Below are 16,805 nucleotides of genomic sequence, written 5' to 3'. Positions count from 1 at the left end.
CGAGCCGTGAGATCATGACCTGAGCTGAAGTCAGACACTCAACCAACTGAGCCACCCAGGCGCCCCCCTTTATTTGTGTTTTACCTGTAATGGAAGAAAATGTCATATAAATATAACATTTTGTGTGTGTGTGTGTGTGTGTGGGGGTGTGTGTGTGTATGTGTATATGTTGTCTAGTGGTAGTACTTCATTNAATTGCTAGTTTACTCTTTTTTAATAGTTTTACCCTCTAAACTATGCATGTCCGCATAACATAGTTTAGCTTTGTTTTTGAATATTACATCGTGTGTAATTCCATTTATATAATAAAATTTGTTTTAGGGGACTTAATTTATTCAATGTTATGTTTTGACAGTTTCTCATACTTTGTTTTCCATGTGGCTCATTCTTCATCTTCATCATTAGATAATATTGTATGTATGAATATTGTATAGTTTATCTGTTCTTTGGTAAATGTTTAAATTGATTCTAGTTTTGATTTTGGAAAATTCTGCTGTAAGTGTCCTTATTATATAAGTGTCTCAGGAATGTGCATGGGTTTCTCCTCCTATATATGTCCGGGGCATATACTGTCAGGTGGCACTGCAGGGTCTGAGGGTATGTTTGGCTTACACCTAGTAGGTAATGTGAGACTGTTTCCAGGCTCTCGGTCCTTCCAAGTATATGACTGGTAGTCCTGTGATTTTTCCCCCCTTTTTTTTTTTTAATTTTTATTTCATTTAAAAAATAATTTTTAAGTTTTATTATTCATTTCTTAACATTTTATTTATTTATTTAAAAAATTTTTAATGTTTTATTTATTTCTGAGAGAGAGAGACAGTGTGAACAGTCGAGGATCATAGAGAGAGAGGGAGACACAGGAACCGAAACAGGCTACAGGCCCTGAGCTAGCTGTCAGCTCAGAGCCCGATGCGGGGCCCGAACCCACGAACTGTGAGATCATGACCTGAGCCGAAGTCGGAAGCCCAAGTGACTGAGCCACCCAGGTGCCCCTATTTTTAAGTAATCTCTACACCTGATGTGGAGCTTGAACTCATGACCCTGGGGTCAAGAATCAGGATGCTCTTCCATTTGGGCCAGCAGGGTGCCCCAGTCATGTGATTTCTAATTTTTTTTTTAATGTCGTATTTATTTCTGAGAGAGAGAGGCAGCGTGAGCAGGGGAGGGTCAGAGAGAGAGGGAGACACAGAATCTGAAACAGCCTCCAGACTCTGAGCTAGCTGTCAGCACAGAGCCTGACGCAGGGCTCAAACCCACGAACCGTGAGATCATGACCTGAGCCAAAGTCAGATGCTCAACCGACTGAGCTGCCCAGCGGCCCCTCTCATTGTTTTTCTTCATCTTTTTCATAAGGTTTTGTTTTCTGTTTGTGAGCTGGGAGTTAAATACCATTTTTCCCTTGTTATTATCTCAAGGAGAGATAATGGCTTCTGTGGGAGGGTTGAAGGAAGCAGTGTTTCTGGTGCTGTTATGTCGCATGAATTTGGTGGATAACTTACAGAAGCAACGAGTAGGGTAGAAAAAATAGAACAGAGAAAAATCGGGGCACCTGGCTGGCTCAGTTGGAGGAGCTTGCAACTCTTGATCTCAGGGTTGTGAGTTCTAGCCCCACGTTGGGTAGAGAGATTATTTAAAATCTTAAAAAAAGAAGAGTGAAAAGTAGTGTGGTAAGATGAGGATTTCAGAAGAGTTGGTGTGTAACTAAGTTCAGTTGGCAGAAGGGTAGGGACTTCTCCATTGGGAACTAGGATTCCTTAATATAAGAAACATAAGTCAGCTAGTTTTTCCTCCTCCAGTTTTTACAATGAAAATTTTCAAGCATATAAAAATGTCAAAAGAACAGTATAGTGATCACTTATATACTTATAATCTTGTAAAAATTGTTAACATTTTACTTTGAGTTTTATTTACGTACATGTGTACAAATAGTTTTTGCTTAATCATTTAAAGTAATTAGCAGACATTGACATTTCATCCCTATATAAAGCATGCCCTTCCTAAAAGAGACCATTTTTCTGTAACTTTAATCTATTATCATACCTAAGAAAAAGCATTTAAGTATTCTCAATATGTTTAAATCTCCCCATCTGTCTCCTTGATGTTTTTCAAGGTTATTTTTATTTCCTAAACAAAAATGAAAAACAGAAAGCCAATCAGCTTTTATCCAATGTATTTGGTTATGTTACTTTAGTGTTTTTATTCTAGAATAGTTTCCCACTTTTTCTTTCTTCCTTTATGATGTCGACTTTTTGAAGAAATTGGGCTTATTGACTTGTAGATTCTTTTGGAATGTTGTATTCTGGATTTGCTTTGATTCCTTGCCATAGTTTTACGTTGTTCCTCTATCTGTCAGATAAACTATGAACTGAGTTAAATCTAAAGGCTTTTGCAAGAGCACATTATATGTGGTATTTTGTAATTCATATTGCACCATACTAGGAGGCACGTGTCAGATTTTTATATTAATTGATGTAAATTTGATTACTTGGTCAGAGTGGTTGCCATAGGTCTCCATTATAAGGAGCTCTTTTTCTCTGGGTAATATTTGGCTGATACTTTGGCACCCTGAATATCTTGCTGTACAGCACTCTGGTTTACTGTCTGTGGATCAGGGATTTCAAAAAAAAATTTTTTTTTAATGGTTTTTATTTCTGAGAGAGAGACAACATGAACAGGGGAGGGTCAGAGAGAGAGGGAGATACAGAATCTGAAACAGGCTTCACGCTCTGAGCTAGCTGTCAGCACAGAGCCCGATGTGGGCTCAAACCCACGAACCATGAGATCATGACCTGAGCCAAAGTTGGATGCTTAACCAACTGAGCCACCCAGGTGCCTCTGGATCAGGGATTTCAAACTGCAGCCCGTGGATTTGGTCCATGGCCTGGTTTTATATGGTTCCTTAGCTCTTGTGGTTTTAAACTATTGTAGAAAGTATATACAAATAAAGAAATAGTATCTACGATTTTTGGGCCACAAAGCTTAAGATATTAGCCAACTTTTTCTGTTTGTAAAAACGTGACTAAGTGATGCTTTTATTTAAGTTAAAATGTTTTTTTCTGTGTCTTTTAAAGCTGGTTTATTGCAGCCTCCTGTCCGTATAGTTTCACAGCCACAACCAGCACGGAGATTAGATCCACCATCAAGATTTTCAGGAAGGAATGACAGAGGGGATCAAGTGCCTAACAGAAAAGATGATAGAAGGTATGTATTTAAAAGCAGAAGTTTGCTAGTGGTGAAGGTTGCACAGTGTGAATGGACAGTGCCCCTGGAGCGTACATTCAAAAGTGATGAAGTGGTAAGCTTGTGTTACACATATTTTACAATAGCTTTTAAAAAGTTATTAAAGTATTTTGAAGTCTTGCTTATAATAAGTATTGATTTTATTGAAGAACTCTTCAATAATACGAGAAATATTAGTAATTTTAGAAAATTCTCTTTTAAGTCGTGAAAGGGAGAGAGAAAGACGTAGATCCAGAGAAAGATCTCCTCAGAGAAAACGTTCCCGGGAGAGATCTCCTCGGAGAGAGAGAGAACGATCACCTCGAAGAGTTCGACGTGTTGTTCCACGTTACACAGTTCAGTTTTCAAAATTTTCATTAGATTGGTAAGTTCTTTGCCCTTCAGTTGTTTTCTTGAATTACCAGTTTCTGATTTTGTATAATTTGGTAGAATGTGTTATATACAGTGATATTTTTCTTGCATAGTCCATTGTGTTTGATGAAGTAATAATACGGCAATGTACTAGTTATTTCAAGTTACCTGTGATAATGGGGCATGATAGCAACATAGACCTACATAGACCTTCACAGATAGGTAACCTACGTATGTGTGTATATCCATAAATAGGTTTGTCAGCCTTCTGAAATCAGAGGTAGTGGGTGCGTTACCAAGCATTTCTGAGTTTCACCTGCAAAATGGAAATTCTGTTAACTAGCAGAGTTACTAAGGTTAAATTGAGTTCACGTATCTGTCTAAAGCACTTGATCAATCTGTGGCAGTTGTAGATATTCTATATTTAATGGTGGTGGGTGGGATGTGGTGGCCAATTAGGTAATAGCTACAAAGTGTAATTCATAAAAAGAACAGATTGGCAAAGTGACTGATTTAGTCCACGGGAAAGGAAGAATTACTTGAAGGTCTCGAGACTGGCAATGGTGTGTATATGATAAATTAAGAAATGGAGAAAACAAATTGACCGTAAAGTAAGAAAAATGAATCATTAAAAGCAGTATTTAAAGCTATTGAACATAGGACCAAATAACATGTATGCATGCTGTATGCATGCTGTATGCATGCAAGTTATTAACTGCATTTTATCAAACAATAATATTCATAATACTAGTCTATCAAAAGTTTAAATTTCTAGGGGCGTCTGGGTGGCTTAGTCGGTTAAGCGTCCGACTTTCACTTAGGTTATGATCTCGCGGTTCGTGGGTTCGAGCCCTGCGTCGGGCTCTGTGTTGACTGCCAGCTCAGAGCCTGGAGCCTATTTCAGAGTCTGTATCTCCCTCTCTCTTTGCCCCTCCCCTGCTCACGCTGTCTCTCTCTCTCTCCTAGAAATAAATAAAAATATTTTTAAAAAAAAGTTTAAATTTCTATATATTCAGTTCTAGATTGAGTAGAACAGTATAATTTACTTAAGCAGCTCAGTGCCAAAAAAAAATCCTGCTTGGGAACTTTGCTTAATTTTTGTGTAGTTGATGTTCACCTAGCCTTGTGGTCAAATGAGCAACTATTCTAATTCGTACTACTTGGCTACTCTTGTTTACTTGTATATTTTAAAATCTCTAGACTGCAAATAAATAAATAAATAAATAAATAAAATCTCTAGACTGCACATATCCTATAAATTCACTGTAGCCAACTTCTCCAGTCCCAAAGATATTGAATAGAGCAGCTCTGCTTTTAAACTCTTCTGTTCTGGTTTATAATACTCCTTTTTGGGGGAGAGTTGATGGATAGGATATAAAATCAACAACTTTCTCCTTCCGAATTAGATATTCACAATTTCATTTCACCACTTTGAAATAAATTTCCAGAACATCATATCAATCCATTACAAATAAAAATGATTTTAAAATTTCTACATCTCATCTATAGTTGTGGAAATCAAGATTGTTTTCTAGTAATCTAATTATAAGAAACTGTATGCCAAGAAATGATGACTCACTTATACTTTAATCTTTTGTTTTATTTTAGATTTTAATCTTACAGGATAAAACACAACTTCAAAAATTCTGGTGATGGGAAACTAAGAAACTATTACGTACTTTCTGTTTGCAACACTTAAAAAAAACCCTCAAATATCTGTTTTTCACATTTTCCTTGTTTTGATAGAATTTTATCCAAATAAAGTATAATTTTGTCAGTAACCACACCAGACAGGTTTATCATTATATATTTGTTATTTTTAGGCTTCAAATAAGAAGGCACTCCTATAAATATTTAAGTCATATTTTTTACTCTTGTCGTTAGTTGTCTTTAAAAAATGGACAATGTCAGGGGTGCCTAGCTGGCTCAGTCAGTTATGCATCAACTTCTGCTCAGGTCATGATCTCAGGTTTCTTAGTTTGATCCCCTTAACGGGCTCTGTGCTGACAGTTCAGTGCCCAGAGCTTGTTTTGGATTCTGTGTCTCCCTCCCTCTACCCTTTCTCCCTTGCTTGCACTCTGTCTCTCAAAAATAAACATTTAAAAAATTTTTTTTAAATAAAAAAGGCAATGTAGTTATCATTTCATCTTATAAATTGTTGTTATCCAATTTATGTTATGCTTTTAATAGAAATTCTTTGTTCTTTTACCAGACTGATTTACCTTTGAGTTCCTTTACTTTACAAGTTCTGCTTCTTAGGTGAAAGGGAAATCATCCTTTAGAAAAATCAGTGTGCCACTGTTTCAAAATAAATAAATAAACAAAAAAAAATCATTATACCAGATTTAAAAGGCAAGAAATTTATTCTCTTTTCTAAATAAACATTCGGGTATGGATCATTGCCATTAATACAGAGAGGCATGTAGAATGCATAAAACATTTGGATTTAGCTTTTATGTGGATTATTGTGCTTAATTATGAATGTAAATAATGCTTGATCTAGGATCTTTCTATAAGATGAAAGTTTATTTATTTTTATACTATATGAACCTGATTGAAGAGTACTCATTATTTGGTACCGTTCTTGTCCCTTCTTTTATCCATTCTATATTAATTACAATTTTCTTGAAAATGCAGTTTCAACTAAGGCAGAACTACTTTTAGTTCATATTTTCTTTGGAGGTGGAGTTGAAGTTATTTCAAAGGGTCTCTTATGAATTTTAAGCTACATACAAAAAGCAAAGAAGTAAAGGTAACACTTAGATAATGGTTACTGTAAATTGTAAGTACACTAATTTGAGAATGAGGTTCCCATATGCCTCTGTGCGACTCTGTAGCCCATTAATAATTGATCATTTTCAGCTGGCTTTTAACTGTTAGGTTATATATTTAGATTCAGAATGGAGTGGATGTTTGTGTAATCTTCGATATTAAGGCTATATTTATTTACTACTTATGTCTGTTTTTCAGTCCTAGTTGTGACATGATGGAACTAAGGCGCCGTTATCAGAATTTATATATACCTAGTGACTTTTTTGATGCTCAGTTTACATGGGTGGATGCTTTCCCTTTATCAAGACCATTTCAGCTGGGAAATTACTGCAATTTCTATGTAATGCACAGAGAAGTAGAATCCTTAGAAAAAAATATGGCCATTCTTGATCCGCCAGATGCTGACCATTTATACAGTGCAAAGGTTTGTATTATGTGCTAAAATTTCTGAGCAGTTATTCATATTAAGAATGTGGAATTAACCTTCATAACGTGGTTGTTAGATTTAAGACCTGAATAGCTATGTTTTTTCTTGCTTGTCTAATTCTGTTTGGTTATATAAATAATTGAGTTTAACCTCTCTTTGCCTTACCTCCTAAAACGTAAAATTAATGGTTATTGTTTTAACATTTTGAAACTCATAAAAATGTGAAGGCGAAGTTGATTTTATTGAGCTTTTTAGAATGTTCTGTAATTTCCGGTATCCTCAGATAAAACGTGATTTTGGTGAATACCCTATATGTTAGTCTTCAGGGTGACATTCTCTATATTGTTTATGGTCTCATAGTTTTTGGCTATTTTAGAACATTAATCAAAAAGCATTCCTTGAAAAGTTAAAACTCTATCATAAAGTATCTAACACCATTTCTGTTATAGCAGTTTACTTTCCATTTTTGTAAAAAAAAAAATTGTGGATATCAAATATGTAAGGATAATTAGTAGTGCTTTTCATTTCTTTACATTACTTTAGACTTTTGACAGGATTGAATTATTTGACTATAATAGGTAATGCTGATGGCTAGTCCTAGTATGGAAGATTTGTATCATAAGTCATGTGCTCTTGCCGAAGATCCACAAGAACTTCGAGATGGATTTCAGCATCCTGCTAGACTTGTTAAGGTAAAATGAAACATTTACTTTAACTTTAGGTGTATACTTCCTTTGCTTACCTCTGATTATATATATATATATATAATTTTTTTTAAACACTACATTTTTAACTTGCTGATTAGTTTAATTTTTGTATTATGGTACTCAATTTAATGATACAGATGTTTTTCTCATTGCAGATTATAGATATATCTTATTTGTATGTCACTAGTTCAGCTGTCATTTTTTGTTTTGTATTTGAAGCATAGTAAAATCTTAGTGGTGGATTTAGTATATCTTTGGATGCTGTTGAAGTGTGAATTATAGCTTGTTTCTTTAAAGAATTCTTTATCTGAAGAAATATTTTAGAAGGATGAGTTATGATGTATAAATCCTATTCCATTGCTGAAATGCAGTGTGGAACACGATGAACTGAACTCTTCCTTGACTGACAGATACCAGAGGTAGTAAAAATGATATTGGAAAGGTTTGTACCTTTCCTTTTCCAGTATTTTATTTGTAATTTGATAAGTTGCATAATATATGTAAATGACTGTTTGTTTTGAATTAGTTTTTAGTGGGCATGAAAGGCAAGGATGAAGCCATGGCCATTGGAGGCCACTGGTCTCCTTCGTTGGATGGACCAGACCCAGAAAAAGACCCGTCTGTGTTGATTAAGACTGCTATTCGTTGTTGTAAGGCTCTGACAGGCATTGATCTAAGTGTATGCACACAATGGTAAGTACTAATTCATCTTTTGATTAGAAATATGTTTTTATAGTTTATATAGATGTTCTTATCTGTCAGCCTCTCCCTCACCCCGCACCCTTATTTTAGCAATCTTGATCATGCAGGTAATCTCAAAGGAAAATCCCCATTTGTAGCAAAAGTTTATTTGGTGCCAAAAATGTTTGGGGGAAAAAGGATTAAGAACTAATCAAAATAAGTTGAAAATTATTTAAATGTTTGTTATGCTTTACTTTGGAAGTTGGATGTATGTTGAAAATATTTTTCATTTCATGCATAGCTGGAGAAGATCGTCAAGAGAGAACTTCATTTCATTATAATTCTTTTGTTATAAAATGATATAGTTGCTGATTATTTTTCAGCCATATTTTCTCTTGAGGCTTATTTGTCTTGTGTCTTTTAGTATATTTCTTGTGATTTAATTGAGAACATTCTTTTTTTAGCACATGAAATCTGAACAGCTATCCAGCTTCTTCAGGTATTCTCTAAAATATGGGTAGCACTGTAATCAAACTTGAAAATGCCTTGGGGACATATTCTTCTTTTAACCATAAAATATTGTACAAATGTACCAAAAGAGGAACTATGGCTTCTATAATTTTTTTTTCTTTAGAGCAACCTCAAGTTCTTGCAGCAAAATTTCTTTACTTGATGTGCTACAAGTGAACTAGGGTCTTTAAAATGTATTTTAGAATTTTTTTTCCAACATGCTTCTTCCCTTGCAACAGGTACCGTTTTGCAGAGATTCGCTACCATCGCCCTGAGGAGACCCACAAGGGGCGTACAGTTCCAGCTCATGTGGAGACAGTGGTTTTATTTTTCCCGGATGTTTGGCATTGCCTTCCCACCCGCTCAGAGTGGGAAACCCTCTCCCGAGGATACAAGCAGCAGCTGGTCGAGAAGCTTCAGGGTGAACGCAAGGAGGCTGATGGAGAACAGGCACTGAACGCTAATCCCTTTTTCTATTTCCGCTTCTCACAGGCACAGGAACACAGGCACAAATGCACACCACACACTACATAACAAACACACATGGAGGAACATAACTGGTAACAGCGACTGGTAATCCAGCTTTCAGCAGTATAGTTTTATGTTCTTTTCTTTTAAAAAAAAAAAATCTGTCTAGTATGGTAACTTTAAGAGTGCTGAGACCTCAAAGGAAAATCAGTTGTGCTTAAATTGCACAGAATTTTGTTTTTTATCATAGGTCTAGTTGCTGGAATCTGGGACCAGTTGTTGAGCAAGTTTCAGTATTAAGCCATTTTAAACATTTTGCCATTTTCTAAAATTTAAAAAATTTTCTCTTTCACGGTCATCAGTTCTAGTCATGGATATTTGAAATTGGACAACCACAAGTCTGAGAGATTTGACATTTCAGGCTATGTGGCATCGTCTTTGGTACATTTGAAAGGTCTGACTAAATCAGTCTTTGGGTGGCTTGAAAATTGGGGCAAGATCACACACTGTGTGGTTAGTGGAGACCGGCAGTGTTTGTGCATCCCTGATATCCTTTGTGTTGTAATTTATCACCCTTTTGTGTTTCACAGATCTGGCTTTGATTGGCTGATGAGTGTCTTTGTGATCAGTTAAAAGTGGTAGAATGTATGTACGTGGACTTGCCTAAATAATAACTTTAGGAGAAGACAATCTGAAACATTTGTGACCTTGCACAGATCAGCAACAGACTTTTAAAAATAAATTACCGTAATTTTAAGGTTTCAGAATAGTAATTATGTTCTTAACTTTGTATATCAGGATGAAGAAGAGAAGGATGACGGTGAAGCTAAAGAAATTTCCACTCCTACCCATTGGTCCAAACTTGATCCAAAGACAATGAAGGTAACTTTGAAATTGATGGCATTTAATTTTAAGTCTCTGAATAGGAAATAGAGAATGAGGATAGTGTTTTATCAGATAAAAAGCACTAAAAATCAAGCCCAAGAATTTTATATAAATATTCTATATTGTATTTATGTGCTTGTGTATAATGATTAAACAAAACGTGACTTCACAGGTGACTGGGTGACTCAATCGGTCCGACTTTGGCTTAGGTCATGAGTTTGACATTCTCAGGTTTGAGCTCCGTGTCTGGCTCTGTGCTGACAACTCAGAGCCTGGAGCCTGCTTCAGATTCTGTGTCTCCCTCTCTTTCCACCCCTCCCCCACTTGTGCTGTCTCTCGCTCTCTCTCAAAAATAGATAAACATTTAAAAAGAAAGAAAGAAAATACAGGTAATTAGTTTAAACCTGCATCCTAGGACTTTGTTTTCAAACTAATGACTTTACCATTAAGTTTCTTATTTTAAAACTTGTATTTCTTTTGATTATAAATGTAATGTGTGCTTATTTTAAAAATTGTTATATACATGAAAAATTGAAGAAAAAAGTTATTGAAGCTTATAATTCAGAGAACCACTTTTAAGTTTTGTTATTTGTTTTTCTATTATTTTTTAGGGGTACACGCTTTGTGGTTGGTTGGTTCTGATCACATTGTATTAAAAAGTTGTAGTTTCATTCTTTTCAGTTAATATTAGTGTTTCCCATGTAATTATTTTTAAATGTTCTATACTCTCCTCTATTTAGTTGATGTGGTATTATTCTTTTATTCGATTAATCCATTAGATTCATCCGTTTTTTGAGAAAGGGACTGTTAACAAGGAATATGTAAAGTGTTTTGTTTTTCCTGTGTTTGGTATTTCCTTAGGGTTAATTCCTCAAAATTAGAATTACTGTGTCAGAATTATTTTTTGTGTAGCATCTTAAAACATGTTACGGAGTATTTTCTAAAAATATTCTATCAGTTTGCATTTTCACAAACATGTGCTGAGCTGAACAAGTGTACCTTTTGCCAAAGTTTTAAAAAAAATCAAAGAAAAGATAATTGCAGTTTGTTCCTTATTTCAATATCCCATTTTCTTTTTCTGTGTTTCTGTGTTCTGCATATTTAGGTAAATGACCTCCGAAAAGAATTAGAAAGCCGAGCTCTTAGTTCCAAAGGATTAAAATCCCAGTTAATAGCCCGATTGACAAAACAGCTTAAAGTAGAAGAGCAAAAAGAAGAACAAAAGGAATTAGAGAAATCAGAAAAAGAAGAGGAAGAGGAAGATGATAGGAAATCTGAAGACGATAAAGAGGTATACACTGTTAAAGATAATATTGGTTTATGGGAAATTCTTAAAATATGTGTGTGTATACTTTTATTAAGATATAACTATAGGGGCGCCTAGGTGGCTCGTTGGTTACATGTCCACCTTTGGCTTGGGTCATGATCTCGCAGTTCATGAGTTCGAGCCCCACATCAGGCTCTGCTGACAGCTCAGAGGCTGGAGCCAGATTCTGATTCTGTGTCTCTGGCTCTCTCTGCCCTTCCCTGCTTGTGCTCTGACTCTCTCTCAAAAATAAATAAACATTAAAAAAAATTAAATAACAAATAAAGATACAACTATATAACTCAGGGCACCTGGGTGGCACGGTCAGTTAAGTGTCTGACTCTTGAATGTGTCTATGTTGTGATCTCACATTTCCTGAAATAGAGCCCCAGGTCAGTCTCTGTGCTGACAGTGTGAAACTTGTTTGGGATTCTGTCTCTCCTTCTCTCTCTGCCCCTTACCCCAACCTGGCCTGCATGCACACTGTTTCTCAACATAAATAAACATTTATTTTTAAAAGGGGGGGGGTCGCCTGGGTGGCTCAGTCAGTTAAGCATCTGACTTGGGCTCAGGTCATGATCTCACAGTTCATGGATTTGAGCCCCTCCTCGGGCTCTTGTGCTGACAGTTAGCTCAGAGCCTGGGGCCTGTTTCAGATTCTGTGCCTCCCTCTCTCTCTGACCCTCCCCTGCTCATGCTGTCTCTCTCTCTCAGAAATAAATAAAAAAACATTTTAAAACATTAAAAAAAAAGATACAACTACGTAGCTGTAAAATTCGACGGTTTTAGTGAACAGTTATACAGTTTTGACAAATGCATATTGCTGTATTCCCATTATGACAATTAAGACATAAAACAGGTCTGTTTCCCTCTAAAAATCCTCTGTACCCTTATGTAAGCATTTTCTTCTCTCCATGTGCGCCTTCTGCTCCCTATGCCAGCTTCTGAGAGTCAGTAATCTGTTTCCTGTAGTTTTTGTCTATTCCAGTATTTGGTGTAAATGGAATTATATAACCTTTTGAGTCTGACCTCTTCAAGTTAGTATAATACATTAGAGTTTTGCCCATTTTGTTGTTATGTCACTAATTTGTTATTTTTTATTGCTTAATAATATTCCATAACATTACTGTATCACACTTTGTTTTCTACTTGAAACACATTTGAGTTATTTCCAAATCATGTATTTTTAATCTTCCCTTTTAAATATGAATGCTACATCATTCATATGTTTGGGATGCCTGGCTGGTTCAGTCAGTAGAACATGTGACTCTTGATCCTCTGGATCATGGGTTTGAGCCCCATATTGACCATAGCGTTTACTTAAAAAATTATTCAGGGGCGCCTGGGTGGCTCAGTCGGTTACAGGTCCCAACAGCTGATTGTAGTTCAGGTCATGTCTCACTGTGAGTTCAAGCCCCACGTTGTCTCTGTACCGACAGTGTGGAGCCTGCTTGGGATTCTGTCTCCCTCTCTCTGCCCCTTCCTCACTTGCTCTCTATGTCTTTGAAAAATAAAAATAAACTTAAAAAATTATTCATATGTTTGAGAGAATTTGATTGACAGAGTTATTAAGTTCAGAGATTTGAGTTCTAGTGAAGTTCTTGTCCCTGAATATTGCTGCTTTTACAGCTGTGTGTTTGATTGCACTGCATCCTATGCCCTTACAATAACTCCTGGATGCATAAGCCTGCCATTTGTTTTCTGAATTTGAAATAGAGCGATAGAAGAAGCATGTTAGAAGGCCAGTAATTGGACAAACCAACATTATGTGTTTTCTAATGTGATGCATTCTGGAATATACCTCATTATTTATGAAGTATTCCTGCCAAAAACTTTTTACCTTAATCTAATTGTGAGAGAATAGTCAGATTTAGAATGTAAAAAGTTGAATGAAGCAGCTTATCTGAACTTCGCAAAAAATGTCTATGTAATAAGAGACAAAGAGAAATCATTTACATTAGGGACGCCTGAGTGGCTCAGTTGGTTAAGCATCCAACTTTTGTTTCTGGCTCAGGTCATGAGTTCGTAATTTCAAGCCCCATGTTGGGCTCTGCGTTAGCAGTGTGGAGCCTGCTTGGGATTCTCACTCTCCCTGTCTGTCTGCCCCTCAACTCCTCACATTTTGTCTCTCTCTCTAAATAAATAAACTTAAAAAAAGAAAAATGATTTACAGTAAAAGAGGTTAGCAAGACATGATAACTGAATGAAACTTGACTGAATCCCGAATAGGAAAAAAAATGTCATAAAAAGTAGTTTGGGGACAATTGGAGCCATTTGATTATGGATATGGGTGTGATATTAATATTGAAGCAATGTTAAATTTCTTGGATGTGGTAGTGGTTTTTGATTATGTTGAATTACCTTGTTAAGAGTTTTGTGATTCGTCATTCAATAGATAATACTTATCTTGAAAGTGAAACTATATCACTTGGGCAGTGGGAGCCCTTTTGAGTTGGCTTCCATGTCCTTTCACATGTCCTCATTATATTAGGACTTAACTCATTTTGCAGCACCAAACAGTGTTGCTATCTCACTGTGTACGCTCCCTGCCCTGGCTTTGAAATTAGCTATTTCCCCAGGAAATATGTGTGTGTATACTTTTATTAAGATATAACTATAAAAAGCTATTCCTTTTAGTGAAGAATGGTAATGATACTTAGAAACCAAGATATACTCACTCGTATCATTGTTGTGCTGCTCACAACCCCTCTTAATGAATAGAGCTGTGGTACAGATATATGTTAACTTACACCTATATATACTTACATATGTATTTGTATTTGTTACAGTATATGTATTGAAAGTCATGAGTTTATGCTAACATCTCCAGTTGTACTCCCAGCACCAGAGTTCATTTCAGTTTCCCCTTTTCCACATACCTAACTCCTTTCTCCAATAATGAGAAATGTAGCTTCCACTGTACTTAATGTATTTGCTTACTTGCTCAGTTGTTTGTTGCATTCCCTCTCCTATCAGGATACTCTCTTTACTCTACTTTGATCTGACTCCCTACCCTGTGTTGTGTCTCTGTTTGGATGTGCTCCTTGCTCCATTTGTGTCAGTACCTGTTAACTGGTGGGGTCGTCTGCTCTGGGCCATTGTAGCTCTCCTTCCCTGCCAGCCTCCATCCTCTATATAGATACCTGCTTTGCTTGGAGAAGTTGCTTTAGAACTGACTTGTTCAAGACAGAGAGAATAGAAAAAAGGCAAAGAAGAGCTGGTTTTCACATTTTATTTTAGCAGCCGTAGGGGTTGGAAAATGGTAGTTGGAAAATCCTTACCATTTTGTTTACACATATTTCCCTCATTTCTTATTTGGGTACCTAGTGGTATAGTTTTCCCTCTTGGTAAATTCATACAGAAGAAGGCAGGATTGATTCTTGATTGTTTTCTTTCCTTTTTTTTTTTTTTTTAAATATAGAATACCTTTTGAATATGAGCAATCTTTGTGCAGGGGTCATAGCTAATCTTTTCTGTATTGTTCTAATTTTAGTATATGTGCTGCTGAAGCAAGCACTGTTTTGTTTTATGATGGTTACCTGTTTGTTTTTGAACATTATTATGAATTTATTGAGGCACCTGGGTGGCTCACTTGGTTAAGCATCCGACTTCGGCTCAGGTCATGATCTCAGTTTGTGAGTTCAAGCCCCACATTGAGCTCTGCATTGGCAGCCCAGAGCCCGCTTCAGATTTTCTCTACCTTGCTCTTGGCCTCTTCCCTATTCTCAATCACTTGAGCTCTCTCTTAAAAGTAAACATTTAAAAAATTAAATATGGGCACCTGTGTGGCTCAGTTGGTTAAGCGTCGACTTCAGCTCAGGTCATAATCTCATTGTTTGTGGGTTTGAGCCCTGAATCAGGCCCTGTGCTGACAGCTCAGAGCCTGGAGCCTGCTTCAGATTCTATGTCTCCCTCTCTCTCTCTGCCCCTGCCCCACTCATACTCTGTCTCTCTCTCAAAAATAAATACACATTAAGAAAATTTTTTCTTCATTAAACATCATTGTGAATTTATAGATTTAAATGAATTTGATGGGCTTCAGTTTTTTGCCATTCTTAAACTTATTGAAGCTCAAATTATCTTTATTTGGCCAGTGGGTAGGAATATCTATATCTATCTATACATATATATATACACACACACACACTATATATATATACACACACATACACATACTATATATACACACACACACACACACACAGCACTAATACAGTGGGTAGGAATATCTATATATATCTATATATACATACATATACACATAGATACACATAGATACACATATATATCTACCTGTCTGTGTGTGTGTGTCTGTGTGTGTGTCTGTGTGTGTGTGTGTATACACACACACACACACACAAATACATAGCACTAACTTAATACAGTGCTAATGATAGACCATCAGTGTTACTATTGACATTTGTTTAAAGTTATTTTTGCTTTTCCTATCCCTGTCTTCTCCCCAGTGTTTGTATGTTGTACTATAAATTGTGGTAGCATGTATCATTACATATTGTACTTTTTAAATCCCCTTTTAGTCTTGGTCTACAGTTAGATATTTAATGCTCACCACTAGTGCTTTTGTCATTGTCTCTGAAGGTCATCTCTAGGAGATTCTTCAGAGCTCATGGTAGCAATATTTAGGTTTCTGTATGTTGGTAACAGTTTGACTATATTATACTTAAAAGTCAGTTTTTGGGAATGCAAACTGGTAACAGCCACTCTGGAAAACAGTTTGGAGTTTCCTCAGAAAATTAAAAATAGAACTACCCTGTAACCCAGCAGTTGCACTACTAGGTATTTATCCAAGGGATAGAGGCATGCTGTTTCGAAGGAGCACATACACCCCAATATTTATAGCAGCATTATCAACAATAGCCAAAGTATGGAAAGAGCCCAAATGTCCATCATCTGATGAATGGATAAAGAAGATGTGGTATATATATAGACACACACACACACACACCATACACAATTACTCGGCAATCAGAAGGAATGAAGTCTTGCCATTGCAACTACATGAATGGCACTGGAGGGTATCATGCTAAGCAAAATTAGAGAAAGACAGATATCATATGACTTCACTCATATGAGGAATTTAAGATACAAAACAGATGAACATAAGTGAAGGGATTTAAAAATAATATTAAAAACAGGGAGGGGGACAAAACGTTATAGAGACTCTTAAATATAGAAAACAGAGGGTTGCTGGAGGGGTTGTGGGTGGGGGGATGGGCTAAGTGGGTAAAGGGCATTAAGGAATCTACTCCTGAAATCATTGTTGCACTATATGCTAACTTGGATATAAATTTAAAAAATAATAAAAATAAATAAACTTTTTTAAAAAGTCAGTTTTGCTGATTATAAAATCTTTCACATTTATATTCCTTTGAATATCTTTAATGAAGTATTTTCTATGACATACAGAGTTTTGCTGTCAAAAAGTGATAAGGCAATT

General features: G+C 36.0%; 1 protein-coding gene and 2 non-coding genes across 6 annotated transcripts in view; 2 read left to right on the top strand and 1 right to left on the bottom strand.

The window, feature by feature from the left end:
- Positions 1–16,805, top strand: part of CCAR1 (cell division cycle and apoptosis regulator 1) — a 60,888-nt gene that overhangs the window by 23,416 nt on the left and 20,667 nt on the right. For all 4 annotated transcript variants that reach the window (XM_077778732.1, XM_077778734.1, XM_077778735.1 and 1 more), the window contains 8 exons: positions 3,072–3,201; positions 3,443–3,604; positions 6,562–6,787; positions 7,369–7,482; positions 8,024–8,190; positions 8,928–9,138; positions 9,955–10,038; positions 11,147–11,332. In XM_077778732.1, coding sequence (XP_077634858.1) covers positions 3,072–3,201; positions 3,443–3,604; positions 6,562–6,787; positions 7,369–7,482; positions 8,024–8,190; positions 8,928–9,138; positions 9,955–10,038; positions 11,147–11,332 — 1,280 coding nt within the window. The remainder of the gene's footprint in view (positions 1–3,071; positions 3,202–3,442; positions 3,605–6,561; positions 6,788–7,368; positions 7,483–8,023; positions 8,191–8,927; positions 9,139–9,954; positions 10,039–11,146; positions 11,333–16,805) is intronic.
- Positions 7,828–7,892, top strand: LOC144243619 (small nucleolar RNA SNORD98). The gene has a single exon (XR_013338705.1). It is a non-coding gene; the product is annotated as a small nucleolar RNA SNORD98 (small nucleolar RNA).
- Positions 14,759–14,864, bottom strand: LOC144243610 (U6 spliceosomal RNA). The gene has a single exon (XR_013338698.1). It is a non-coding gene; the product is annotated as a U6 spliceosomal RNA (small nuclear RNA).

Source organism: Crocuta crocuta, unplaced genomic scaffold (assembly GCF_008692635.1).
Source record: "Crocuta crocuta isolate KB4526 unplaced genomic scaffold, BGI_CrCroc_1.0 scaffold167, whole genome shotgun sequence".
NCBI lineage: Eukaryota > Metazoa > Chordata > Mammalia > Carnivora > Hyaenidae > Crocuta > Crocuta crocuta.
Note: the sequence above shows the minus strand (reverse complement) of the source record. Positions and strands in the feature narration are given on the sequence as shown.